General features: G+C 41.8%; 1 protein-coding gene and 1 pseudogene across 4 annotated transcripts in view; both read right to left on the reverse strand.

Annotated features, from left to right (window-relative positions):
- Positions 1–450: 450 nt before the first annotated feature.
- The window catches only part of FLACC1 (flagellum associated containing coiled-coil domains 1), a 37,530-nt gene continuing 24,403 nt past the window's right edge, over positions 451–13,577 (reverse strand). For 3 of the 4 annotated variants that reach the window (XM_060410235.1, XM_027965088.2, XM_027965089.3), the window contains 4 exons: positions 12,086–12,148; positions 8,631–8,720; positions 8,404–8,513; positions 451–918 (listed from right to left, as the gene is read on the reverse strand). In XM_060410235.1, coding sequence (XP_060266218.1) covers positions 792–918; positions 8,404–8,513; positions 8,631–8,720; positions 12,086–12,148 — 390 coding nt within the window. In that variant the 3' untranslated portion in view covers positions 451–791. The remainder of the gene's footprint in view (positions 919–8,403; positions 8,514–8,630; positions 8,721–12,085; positions 12,149–13,577) is intronic. The other variant, XM_060410234.1, reaches the window with a different exon arrangement.
- Positions 928–8,364, reverse strand: LOC101108024 (acyl-CoA-binding domain-containing protein 6-like; annotated as a pseudogene).

Consider the following 13,577-nt stretch of genomic DNA (forward strand, 5'->3'; position numbering starts at 1 on the left):
TGTCACATAAAAACCAGAATACTTTCTTTTGAAGACCAGAGTATCTGACCACATTTACACCATGCTCCTGTTTGGCAACAATGAAATGGGTTCACCGAATTTCCACAACCCTTACCCCATACCCCCAATCCCCACACCATTCTGTCCAATTCCGGCATTGAGACTGCTGCCAGTTACCATTTATCACTGTGCTTATGTGGTTATTTTTTCTTATGTTAAGCCCAGTTCCCTTATTTATGTTGCCTATCTTCTAGACATTTGAATTCTGGGAATAGTTTAGAGATGATGACAGGAATCATCAGAAATTCTTCCCAAATCATAGGGTTGGGAACATATTGAGAAGTAGGGGAGTGGAGACACATATAAGAGAGAAAAGGTTTGGGGGATCAATTCAACAAATTATCATTCTTGCTAGTGAAATGTCTGGGGGACAAAAGGCACACCCCAAAATATTGTCAACATTTAATAGAAGTTCTTCAGATAAGTGTCTTTGGTAATGAAATATGTAAAGGTGGAAGAGAAAATAGTACAAAGCCTAGAGACCCTCAGCTCTAGGTATAGAGACGATCACTTTTCAATGACGAGTCATGAATGTCCATGTAATTGAGGTGAGAATTCAAACATTCTCAGCCACTCAGAAGAAAACAAATTGTGAAAAGTCACAAGTAGAATCAAGGCAAGGCCATATACATTTCTCGAGAAAACCTCACAGGAGTTCTTACGCCTACCAGAGATGGTTCCTAACATCTTTGGTTCCTTACATCTTTGGTCATAGAGACCGACTCTTCTTCTCATGCTTCTTGTGTTTCGCTGTCACCATCTTCTGAAGTGTCAGAAATATGCTCATAAACAGTAACAGAGGTAGATCTCCCAAATTGTTCATCATAAATTTCTTCATTTTTGGCAAGTATCTTTTGCCTATAAAGAGAAGATTTATAGGGGTAAAGGGTAGAAAGGGATATAAGACATCTGGGAGGCAGAGAAATGTGGTTTTGTTCCTTCACTGGTTGGGAGTGGTCTCTTTCAATATTTGCAATGATTTTGAATTTAGGGAGACATGAAATTTGGATTACCAAATTCCCATATGAAGAATTTATGACAAAATTAACACGGTGAACAATTTCCCTCTGTTAAAGTATTGATCAAAAGTTACTTCAATGATTTAAGATGCATCTTCAAGTAACAGTATAATTTCTGACCTGAGGTTGATTTTCATAAGAACCAAATGCAGCCGCATCTGCATAGGTAAACCACTGACACCTAAATCCCATGTAAAAAAAAAAAAAAGATACCAACAGAAGACTCTTTAATGGGGCTTCCCTGATAGCTCAGTTGGTAAAGAATCCACCTGCAACGTGAGAGACCTGAGTTCAATCCTTGGGTTGGGAAGATCCCCTGGAGAAAGGAAAGGCTACCCACTCCAGTATTCTAGCCTGGAGAATTCCATGGACGGTGCAGTCCATGGGGTCACGAGTCAGACACGACTGAGGAACTTTACTAGTCTTCATTAAATAGAGTAGGGAGGCCAGAAGGGGAAGCTCTCATGCCCTGAGATGGTAGCAGAGCCCCAAAGGAAGAAAGACTCCTCCTGTTTCCTAGGAAGAACTCAGGCAAAGAAAAGTCATGGACTCTGTTTACTATAGCCCTCCCCTATTACTTTTTCCCCTCTATAAAAGCATTCTTCTTCCCTTGCTATGTGGGACCTTGCACATGGCTTGCCATATTTCAGTTCAGTTCAGTTCAGTTGCTCATTCATATCTGACTCTTTGTGACCCCATGGTCACACGCCAGGCTTCCCTGTCCATCACCAACTCCCAGAGCTTACTCAAACTCATGTCCATTGAGTCCGTGATGCCATCCAACCATCTCATCCTCTGTCATCCCCTCCTCCTCCCACCTTCAATCTTTCCCAGCACTGGGGCCTTTTCCAATGAGTCAGTTCTTCTCATCAGGTGGCCAAAGTATTGGAGTTTCAGTGTCAGCATCAGTCCTTCCAATGAATATTCAGGACTGATTTCCTTTAGGATTAACTGACTGGTTGGATCTCCTTGCAGTCCAAGGGCATTTCAAGAGTCTTCTCCAACACCACAGTTCAAAAGCATCAACTCTTCAGCTCTCAGCTTTCTCTATAGTCCAACTCTCACATCCATATATGACTACTGGAAAAAACATAGCTTTGACTAGACAGACCTTTGTTGGCAAAATAATGTCTCTGCCTTTTTTTTCCCCCCAGTTCCTCACAACTGATTTTATTAGCCAACATATACCAAAGATGGGCGGCAAAAGACGTGTCATTTTTGCAGTTTTCTTTCACCACTGGAGCCCTGTGCTGTTGTCGACCGTAGTTTTCCAGTCTTTTGATTAAGCCTTGCCTGTCGTGTGCTGCTGTAACATCAAAGTAACTGCTTTGCACCCTGTCACCTCCTCTGGCAGGCAGCCGTCCTGGTCTTGGAGCGTGGGGTCAGCCCCGGATTGGAGCAGCAGCTCCATAATGTCCAAAAACTCACAGGCAGCAGCATAATGTAGAGCTGTTTGACCTTCATTGTACTGACAGTTAATATCAACTCTATATTGTAGCAAGACTGTGACTAGTTCCTTATGTCCTCGATCACAGGCCCAGTGGAGTAGAGTTCTGCCCTCTTCATCTTTCATATTCACATCCATTTTTTTTGTTTTGAAGACTGGTTATATGGTCGATGTTGTTTTCCCTGCAGTAATCAAATATGTCTTTATCTTCTTCCCTGATGATTTCTTCGTGATACAGAGAACTAACAACTGGCCCACCAAAACCCGTTTTTGCTTCTTTTCCTTTCTTCTCTGGTGACTGAGGATTCCAACTTGGATCTAATTTTTTAACTACAGCAATATGTTCCTGCATTGCTGGGCTGGGGCTTGAATCACCAAGTGCTTTCCATGCTTCCCATTTTTGCTTTCCTTTAAAGTCAAAGAAGCTTGGTTTAGGTGTATTGCAATTTCCAGCTCTGACCTGCTTGTACCTGGCATACAGATACAAGAGCTGCTCCCTGCAAGCCACTTGCACCAGGCCTTGGAAGTGCACTGCAGCCTTCTCAAACAGCTCTGCCAGGCTCCTGGATGCCTCGATCTCCCAGCTCTGGAGGGATTCCACATTCCCAGAGTCGTCCCCCGAGCTCAGCTTTCCGCCACTGTCGCCCGTGGTGGCCCCCAAGGGCAGGAATGACAAGGCCATGAATCTGCTTGTCATCTTCGGACAGGGTGTGATGCCGGCGGCGTGGGGGCCTGGCCCATCAGCCCCGAGCTCAAGTTGCACCCAAGCTCACCTAACCCTCGCTTAACTCAGCCTCGCTCCCTCTATTCCCCTGGTCTCCCTGGGCGTGCAGGGAGGGCCCCGCCACCCTCTGCTGCTCTCCCCTGCTGCGCTGCCCGGTCTCTTCCGGCTTCCCCAGGCTAACAGGGAGCTTGGGCTAGCCCAGATCGCTCCCGTGGTGCCGGGGTCGGAGCAGCACAGCCAGGGGGCCTGGAAGAAGGCTTGTCTCTGCTTTTTAATATGCTGTTTAGGTTGGTCATAGCTTTTCTTCCAAGGAACAAGCGTCTTGTAATTTCAGGGCTGCTGTTGCCAACCACAGTGATTTTGAAGCCCCCCAAAATAAAGTCTCTCACTGTTTCCATTGTTTCCCCATCTATTTGCCATGAAGTGATGGGACCAGATGCCATGATCTTAGTTTTCTGAATGTTGAGTTTTAAGCCAGCTTTCTCACTCTCCTCTTTCACTTTCATCAAGAAGCTCTTTAGTTCTTCACTTTCTGCCATAAGGGTGGTATCATCTGTGTATCTCAGGTTATTGATATTCCTCCCAATAATCTTGATTCCAGATTGTGTTTCATCCAGCCTAGCATTTCACATGATGTACTCTGCATAGATGTTAAATAAGCAGGGTGACAATATACAGCCTTGACATATTCCTTTCCCAATTTGTAACCAGTCTGCTGTTCCATGTCTGGTTCTAACTGTTGCTTCTTGACCTGCATACAGATTTCTCAGTAGGCAGGTCAGGTGGTCTGGTATTCCCATCTCTTGAAGAATTTCCCACAGTTTCTTGGGATCCACACAGTCAAAGGCTTTTGTATAGTCAATAAAGCAGAAGTAGAGCTTTTTCTGGGCTCTTGCTTTTTCAGTGATTCAATGGATGTTGGCAATTTGATCTCCGGTTCCTCTGTCTTTTCTAAACCCATCTTGAACATCTGGAAGTTCATAGTTCATGCACTGTTGAAGCCTGGCTTGGAAAATTTTGAGCCTTACTTTGCTAGCCTGTGAGATGCATGCAATTGTGTGGTAGTTTGAACGTTGCTTGGCATTTCTTTTCTTTGGAATTGGAATCAAAATTGACCTTTTCCAGTCTTGTGGCCATGGCTGCTTTCCAAATTTGCTGGCATATTGAGTGCAGTACTTTCACAGCATCTTTTAGGATTTGAAATAGCTCCACTGGAATTCCATCACCTCCACTAGCTTTGTTCATAGTGATGCTTCCTGAGGTCCATTTGACTTCACATTCCAGGATATCTGGCTCTAGGTGAGTGATCACACCATCGTGGTTATCTGGGTCATAAAGATCTTTTTTGTATAGTTCTTCTGTATATTCTTGCCACCTCTTTTTAATATCTTCTGTGCCCATCTTTGCTTGAAATGTTCCTTTGGTGTCTCTAATTTTGTTAAAGGGATCTCTAGTCTTTCCCATTCTGTTGTTTTCCTCTATTTCTTTGCATTGATCACTGAGGAAGGCTTTCTTATCTCTCCTTGCTATTCTTTGGAACTCTGCATTCAGATGTTTATATCTTTCCTTTTCTCCTTTGCCTTTCACTTCTCTTCTTTTCTCAACTATTTGTAAGGTCTCTTCAGACAAACATTTTGCCTTTTTGCATTTCTTTTTCTTGGGGATGGTCTTGATTACTGCCTCCTGTACAATATCATAAATCTCTGTCCATAGTTCTTCAGGCACTCTATCAGATCCAATCCCTAGAATCTATTTCTCACTTCCACTGGATAATCGTAAGGGATTTGATTTAGGTCATACCTGAATGGTCTAGTGGTTTTCCCTATTTTCTTCAATATAAGTCTGAATTAGGCAAAAAGGAATTCATGATCTGAGCCACAGTTGGCTCCTGGTCTTGTTTTTACTGACTATATAGAGCTTCTCCATCTTTGGCTACAAAGAATATAATCAGTCTGATCTTGGTATTGACCATCTAGTGATATCCATGTGTAGACTGTGTTTATAGACCCCAAATTGAAATTCACTGGTGATTCCAAATAAACCTATCATTGCTGGAGAATAACTGGCAGTCTATTTCTTTTATGTCAACATTTGGTGGCCAATACAGGGACCAAAGATGATCCTCAGTGGCTCTGGGACTGGTGAGCAAACAGGTGTGGTGCTCACAATTGAGCCCACTGAGCTCACTGTTTTTCTCAATCACCCTGGAGTTTGAAGGTATATCTTTCTCCTGGATCTGAACCCATGCCCTCTTTGCACTTGACGCTCTCTGACTTTATTCAGAATCTACTTTAAGGTTTTGTGTTTCTGGTTAAGGCCTTGTTCTATTTGTGAGTACTCATTTGGCACTTTGGTCTGATTTTGTGATTAGACTGTTTCAACTAAAGCTGGCTGAGAAGCTGTCAACCCATTCCTTTGGGAACAGGAGCTATTTCACTGAAGCTGAAGCTGTTGGCCCTGTCCTTTGGAACATGGGCTGGTTCCTGGAAACTGGCTGAAAACCCTCTGGACTGGCTACTTTGGGATCAAGCTGTTTCATTAGAACTGGCTGGTATTAGCTGGTAGGCTGTTTGAGCTGAAAGCTGTTTGGTTTGAGCTGTTCAAGCTGTCAGTTATTTGAAAATTATTCTTTTATTCCACAGAGAAACCTCTGAGAAAGGGGACCCCTGTTACCTAGATATTTTGAAATCCCAATCCCAGGGATTCCAACAAGTTTTATGTTTAGAAACTATAGTCCTCAAAACAAAACAAAAAACGGTGGTCCTTCTTCATGTGCATTTCTAGATAAATGGACTAGTCCAAATCAAAGGCAGATTAGGGTCTCAATGGCCCTTATGGGGAGCTTTTGAAATCTCCAAACTTAATTTTCTTAAAACCAAATTAGACCACAATAGTTCAAAAATTTCCAGAACTGTGTGGAATGCTTATTTTGAGCCTGGTAAATGTCATGAGTCTAAAATTTCCTCTCTGCAAAAATAAGATTTTTAACGTTAACTGAGGAAAATAAAGAAAGATAAAATGGCTGCTGAAGCTTCTGGCTCATCTTCTTTGGCCTATTTGTCTCAGGCTCCATCTCTGTTTCCATCTTGAGTCTCTTCTTTGGTTCTTCGTGACCAGACTCTGCCTCTGGCACCATCTCCCTCCTTCCCGTCTATGCTGCTTACACATCTTTATATCCTTTGTTCCCCTATAGTAATTCCTTTACTGAACTTTCCCTTCTTTCTGGAATTCTCCCCACTCCCTCTCCCTCTGAACTTGTCAGAACCTGTCCCTTTAAAATTAAGTAGTCTGAGAATCCAAATCCTTAATTTCTCATACTCCTTGGATTAAAGCTGAACTGTGAGCCATAAAGATTCGGAGTAACCAAAGAGCCTCACAGATTTGCTTAGGAGTTTACTATAGTCATTCAAACTTACTGACCTGGTTTCTCTAACTTATATAGTTTATATATATGCTTGTTGGTGAAAGCCAGTCCCAGTATTGGATGAAACCTGCTAATTAAGAAAATCCTAACAGATCTCAGAAATTACAACCAGGAGACCTACTAACTTATATGGCTTGAGCAAATGCTAGGTGACTTCACCCCATGATTCCTAGGGCTTTTCCAAAGTTTGTTGATTAGAAGAAAATTCAGGCTTGCACATAAAAATGTAACAAACCTATTCATGACAAATTATAATTGACTTCAGATTGTTTTTAAAGAAAATTCTGGTCCTCCTAAAGAGTTTGATTCTACCCAGGAAGCTTTTAACTCTACTTATTAATGGGTTGAACTGAAATCTTTCCCTGCTAAAAGGACCAGATAGAATGGTAAATTTACATCCACTTCAGATTTAGTTCATCTGGCAAACCAGCTCTCTGCCACGCATGGATGAGTCACCCATAAATAAGACCACCAAAATTCTTATCTTCAGTTTCACAAATTAAATTTCCTAACCCAGACCAGAATCCTCTTAGTTTCTCCTGTTGTTGCAAAGAGCCAGAACATTGGAAAAGAGATTTTACAGAGTCTAGCACTTCAGGTTGCTTCAAGCCCTCTTAACCAGCCTTTCCAACATCCTTTCAGTTCTCAGTGATAGGGCTCCAAGGAACTCCAGGGGCTCTTCCCAATCCTCCCTCCCAATTGGTTTGAAGAAATTTTCCCCAAGTTGGGGATGAATCTCTTTCAGTCCTAAAGGACATCAGAGCCACATTCTCAGTGCTCAGCCCCATTACAATAAAGCAGCCCCTGCCTCAGAGTTCTAAAACACTTCAAAGAGTGGGGATCTCTAATGAGCCACAAGAGGGGCCTGTCTCTGCACTTACTTTCTTTTGTTTAGGTCCTTTGAGACACACGTCCCTTTCTCCTTAGTTCCCTCATCTCTCCCCATTTATTAAGCTGAGACTTCTTAGAGAAGTTTCTTGCTGGAATTTCTTTCTCCTCCTATAAAATAATTCTAGAATTTGACTACAATCATCAAAACAGCCAATTAGGTGAATTAAAAGACCCTGTGACATCTTTTGTTTGCTCCATCTGTCGTGGACCTAAAACTTATTCTGGAAACACTGATCATTCCTCCTGAATCAACTACTATCTTCCTTATGGGCAAAATCTCCAACTGATATTGGCAAAATTCACAGTGCACTTGCCATCAAGATATTCAAATAGATCCCTCAGAACCTCTTCCTAGCATTTATTAACACCCCATAATAAAGAAGGCCTTCAAGGTATAAAAGCCCTTAATAGAAAATCACAAGACTCAAGGTCATGGATTTAAAAATAATCCTCAGTCATAAAACTGAATAAACCCAGAGAGTCTCAGATAAACCTCATATGTTGTTTTGCATTAAAAACTAACATAGGAAAGGGAGAGGAGTCTCCCAACATCACTTTAAAAGTGCTGACCTCAGAAGGTAACTTCTGTGGCCAGCGAATATCCCCCTCCTGACAGTGTCTGTGCCTTGACTTCATGAGGGAATACCTAGGTTCATTTCCACCCATTCCTCACCCATCACCACACAACATGTGGAATCATAGTCCCCTGATCAAGGATTGACCCCAGGCCCCCTGCAGCGGAAGCATAGAGTTGTAACCAGCGGGCTGCCAGGGAATTCCTATTGTCACTTTCTGAAGATAATTCAGCCACGTCTTTTTTGAGCAGCCTCATTCATACCTTAGATGAATGTTTTCTTCTGTCAGGTAGTGTATGGTGTACTTAAGCTTGTCTTCAGCTTCAGTAAGCTTGATCTGGAGTGTTTTCTCCAGAGTTGCTACCGCAGCTTTCTGAAAGACAGGTACATGTTAATAGCCATCTTTCCTAAATTAGAGTCACCCAGGGCAGAGCTACATGGCAGAGGGTTCCTCCCTCCAGCTCCCACCCCCACTCCAGCCAAGATTCACCTCTCTCTGGAGTTCCATCTGGGTTTGGTAGAGGGTTGTGTTAAGTGATTCTAGGATAAGAGCTTGAGCATACAACTCTTCCTCTATGACCTGGGTAAGAAGAAGAAATTGTTTCAGGACATTGCACTGATGTCTACCCATTCATCCTCTTGTTCAGGACATTTGGATTAGAATGTGAAAGCATCAACTTTAGCCACTCCTTCTCCTGCTCTGTTACTATGCCCTGTTCATTCTACCCCTCTATGTCTCACTAGTCTATACCCCTCTCAACAACCTCACTGGTACGGCCCCAGAGCCAGCCCTCACCAGAGCTCACATGGGTTGTCAAAATAGCTACCAATTATCCATTCATTAAACAAGTGTTTACTAAATATCTAGTATGAATTGCAACTACATGACTGTCCAGAAAATGCAAAACTATAGAGACAGTAAAAAGACCAGTGGTGGCCAGGAGTTAGGAAGGGAAGCAAGGAATGAATGGGGGGGGGGACTTTTAGGGCAGAGACACCATTCTGTATGATGCTGCAGTGGAGGCTGCGTGGCATGATGCACGTGACGAAGCCTATAGGATGCACACAGGCATGCCCGCCCCCGTACACCAGCTGCTGTATTGTGCTATGTGCTTCTGAAGGTACTGTACTGTAAGATTAAAAATGTTTTATTTGTTGTGTTTGCTTGTTTTTTATGTACATATTATTTGTATGAGAGGTATTACAAACCTATTAGATTACAGTACTATATAGTCGATTGTGTTAGTTGGGTACTTAAGCTAACTTTGTTGGACTTTTGAATACACTCTCAGAATGGAACTTATTCATACGTAGGGACTTACTGTACAACACAAAGAAGGAATGCTAAGGTAAGTTGGATTTTAGTTAATAATAATGTATTGATATGGATTCATCAGGGGGCTTCCCAGTGGCTCAGTTGTAAAGAATCTGCCTGCCAATGCAGGAGACGTGGGTTCTATCCCTGGGTCAGGAAGATCCCCTGGAAAAGGAATGACAAGCCACTCCAGTATTCTTGCCTTGGAAATTCCATGGACAGGGGAGCCTGGTGGGCTAGTCCATGGGGTCCCAAAAGAGTCAGACATGACTGAGAATGCATGCACCATCACTTTTACTGCAATGGCATTGGGCAAAGCACTGTACCAGGTCATTTGGCATTCTTTCATTGAAGCATTTATTTAAAAATGAATAAAATTAATTTATTTATTCATTTAAAAATTTGCAGTTCACTGGATGTCTGTGATATGGCAGGCACCATTCTAGGAACTGAGGATTAGTGGCAAGGAAAGCAGTAGACAAAAATCCCTCCCTTCACTGAGTTTATCAGGTTGAATGGTTATAAGTCAGTGTAGAAAAATAAAGTGTCAGGCAGGTTGTTGAGCCTTTAAGTAGAGCAGCCTCTGAGAAGTTGGCATTTGGAGAAAGACTGGGAGAAAGTAGGAAAGTGAGCTGTGTGGATATCTGGTAAAGAGCTTTCCAAGAAGGGAAAAGATCGAGTGCAAAGACCCTGAGGTGGGAGAAGTCTGGCCTGTTAAGAAACAGTAAGCAGTCCAGCGCCACTGGAGCTACACAATGGCGAGAAGGAGCAGAGGGAGACGAGGCAAGGAGAAGGAACCACCAGCAGGCAGAACAGTCCCTAAACCAAAACAGGACTGGGGAAATTCACGTTTCCACCATGCACGTGTGTTAGTCACTTCCGTCGTGTCCAACTCTTTTCGACCCCATACACTGTAGCCTGCCACACTCTAGCCAGAATACAAAAACCCTGTTAAAACACAGAGATTACTCAGCATTGGGGAAAAACTAGCCCTAGATCAAGACTGCTTTAATTTTGCCTAAGAAAGCTTAAAATCAAGGCTTGAAAAATCAAACTGTTGCCAAGTAACTTCTTTTTTTTTTTTTTTGAAGGGTTTGTGTGTGTGTATGTTTTTTTTTTAAGTTTTTATTATTTATTTGGCTGTGCTGGGTCTTTGTTGCTGCAAGGAGGCTGTCTCTGGTTGCAGTGAGTGGGGGCTACTCTCTACTTGCTGTGTGTGGACTTCCCATTGCGGTGGCTTCTCTTGTTTTGGAGCACAGGTTCTGGGGCTCATGGGCTTCCATAGTTGTGACATGTGGCCTCAGTAGTTGTTGGCTCCTGAGCTCTAGGGCACAAACTCAGCAGTTGTGGTACATGGGCTTAGTTGTCCCCTGGCATGTGGGATCTTCCTGGGTAAGGGATTGAACTCCTGTCTTCTGCATTGGCAGACAGATTCTTTACTACTGAGCCACCAGGGAAGCCCATTTCCAAGTAACTTAACTGAATCTCAGAAAGGTTAATGGTATTTAAAGAAGTACAACAATATTCAGCACCTAGTAAGGTAAAGGTCACAATGGCTGGCATCCAATAAAAAAATTACCAGACATGCAAATAAGCAAGAAAATATGACCATACATGAGGAGCAAAATAAATTAATTGAAATAGACCCAGAAATGACACAGTGATAGAATTAGTAGTCAAGCTCATTAAAGCCATTCTTACAACACACTGAGTCTACCTCATACCAAAGTCCACCGTTTACCTTGTAGGACATTATGACTGTTTGCCCAACAAAGCTGAAGTCCTGCCTGGGCTCTACGATGTCATGCCATGCTTTCGGAATGGCAAATCTTTCCCCAAATGGGTCCATTCTGAATTCAAATTAAATTCACAGTGGAAGAAGAACCACAAGGCAGTTTGTAGGTTTGAACAATTTCCATTCTGATATCTCCTTTATGGAAGTGCTATAATTTGTTCCAGAAAAAAAGTTCCTAGAGAGGCTGTAGGGGTGAGGTAAATACACTCAGAGTTTTAAGGAAAGACTTGAACTCACAGTTCCCAAGAGGCAGTATTGTACTTTTCAGAGTCTAAATGGAAGAATCTGGCATTTTACCTTTTAAGGCCCATTTGTTGTTAGAGCCTTATGAGAAGTGCAAGGCATTTAACACTGAAGATCTCACAGTATATTGTTCATATATTTGTTCAGATCTGGCTCTAAAAAGACAGCAATGGCTTTCTTTTTTCAGATAGTTCTAAAATCCTTTTTGACAGTGAATCCAGCGAACTCAGCTTTGTGTGTATATGTGCTAAGTCGCTTCAGTCGTGTCTGACTCTTCATGACCCCAAGGACTATAGCTGGCCAGGCTCTTCTGTCCATGGGATTTTCCAGGCAAGAATACTGGAGTGGGTTGCCATTTCCTCCTCCAGGGGATCTTCCTGACCCATGGATTGAACCCGTGTCTCCTGCAGCTCCTGAACTGCAGGCAGATTCTTTACTGCTGAGCCACTGGGGAAGCTCTAACTCAGCTTTAGTTCTCTTGTTTTTCAATGGTTTGGGGAAAATTATCATAGATTCCATTTTATTGAGAATGTATCATTTTAGCAATATATTTGTAAGAGGCTAATTCCACAGGAAAAATGAAAAAGCTTACCTCTTTTGTCTTTCTAAGCTCCTCTAATTGCAAGGTATCCCTTTCATGTTGTTTTAAGAGCTCCTAAAAAGAATTTTATTTAGAAAAGGTCAGCACCTGGGGTTCTGGCACTTCTTTCAGAAAATTAAGAAAGCCAGAATAGGATTCAGGAATGCAATATTCACCAAAGCTCAGATGTTGCTTTAATAAAGCATACATTATAAAGTAGTGACATGACATGTTGAAGTTAAATGATGAAAATCTTACTCAGACTCAACCTTAGTGTATCAGGAAATATTAAAAGCAATCATGTTTTCATTAAAGAGTATTCTTTTGTTAGGGTACAGATGTAATACTGTTAAATATCCAATTCTTCACAGACCGAGCTTTATATTCATTGCAATCCCACTTAGAATACCACTAGGCTTTCTTGACAAGATAATTATAAAATTTATATAGAAATTCAAAGGCTGAAGAAGAACCAAAATAACCTTGAAAAGCAAGAACAAAGTTGGAAGATTTTTTTCTCCCTGATTTCAAGCTACAGAAATTAAGACATTGTTTTGTTGGCCTAAATATAGACAGATAGTTGAATGGAACAGACTGGAGAGTTTGCTCTCTACCCCCTCATATACAACAAAGACAGCAAGGTAACTTAGTGGAGAAAGGGACATTTTTTTTCAACAAATCATTCTGAAACAATGAATATAAATATGGAAAAAATGACCTGAGACCTTTAATATAAAAAATTATTCAAAATAGATCACAGAATCATAAATGCTAAACTTATGAAACTTTCTAAAAACTAGAATATCTTCATGTTCTTGAAATAGGCAACAGTTTCACAGAGGACACAAAAAGCTATTACCATATGAGGAAAAAGTTGATAACCAACTTTTCATCAAAAGTAAAACTTTTGCACGTGGAAAGACAATGTGAGCAAAATGAAAAGGCAAACCACAGAATTCACAGCATGTATATCTGACAAAGAACCGTATTCACAGTATAAAAAGTACTCCTACATACCAATGATAAAGAAGTAAATAACGCAATTTCTTTTTAACTGGCAAAAAACTTGAACCAAACTTCACAAAAGAAGACATATACACGGTCCAATAAGCATATGAAAATTTGCCTGACATAAGTCATCAGGGAAACTAAAATAATAATGAAATAGCACTTTATACCTATTGCTGAGCTGTGCTGTGCTCAGAGGCTTCTGTCATGTCCAACTCGTTGTAATCTGATGGACTGTAGCCTACCAGGCTCCTCTGGCCATGGGATTCTCCAGGCAAGAATGCTGGAGTGGGTTTCCATGCCCTTTTCAAGGGTCATACCCATTGAAATAGCCAAAATTAAAAGATTGGCAATACTTAGAAAGTCCCTGGCAGTCCAGTTGTTAGGACTCCACACTCACTAAGGGTCTGAGGGCCTGGGTTCAATCCTTGGTCAGGGAACAAAGACGCATTGTGCAACCAAAAGACAAAGTTTAAAAAAAAGCTTCTTAAGGAAG

This window comes from Ovis aries, chromosome 2 (genome assembly GCF_016772045.2).
Source record: "Ovis aries strain OAR_USU_Benz2616 breed Rambouillet chromosome 2, ARS-UI_Ramb_v3.0, whole genome shotgun sequence".
NCBI classification, from domain to species: domain Eukaryota; kingdom Metazoa; phylum Chordata; class Mammalia; order Artiodactyla; family Bovidae; genus Ovis; species Ovis aries.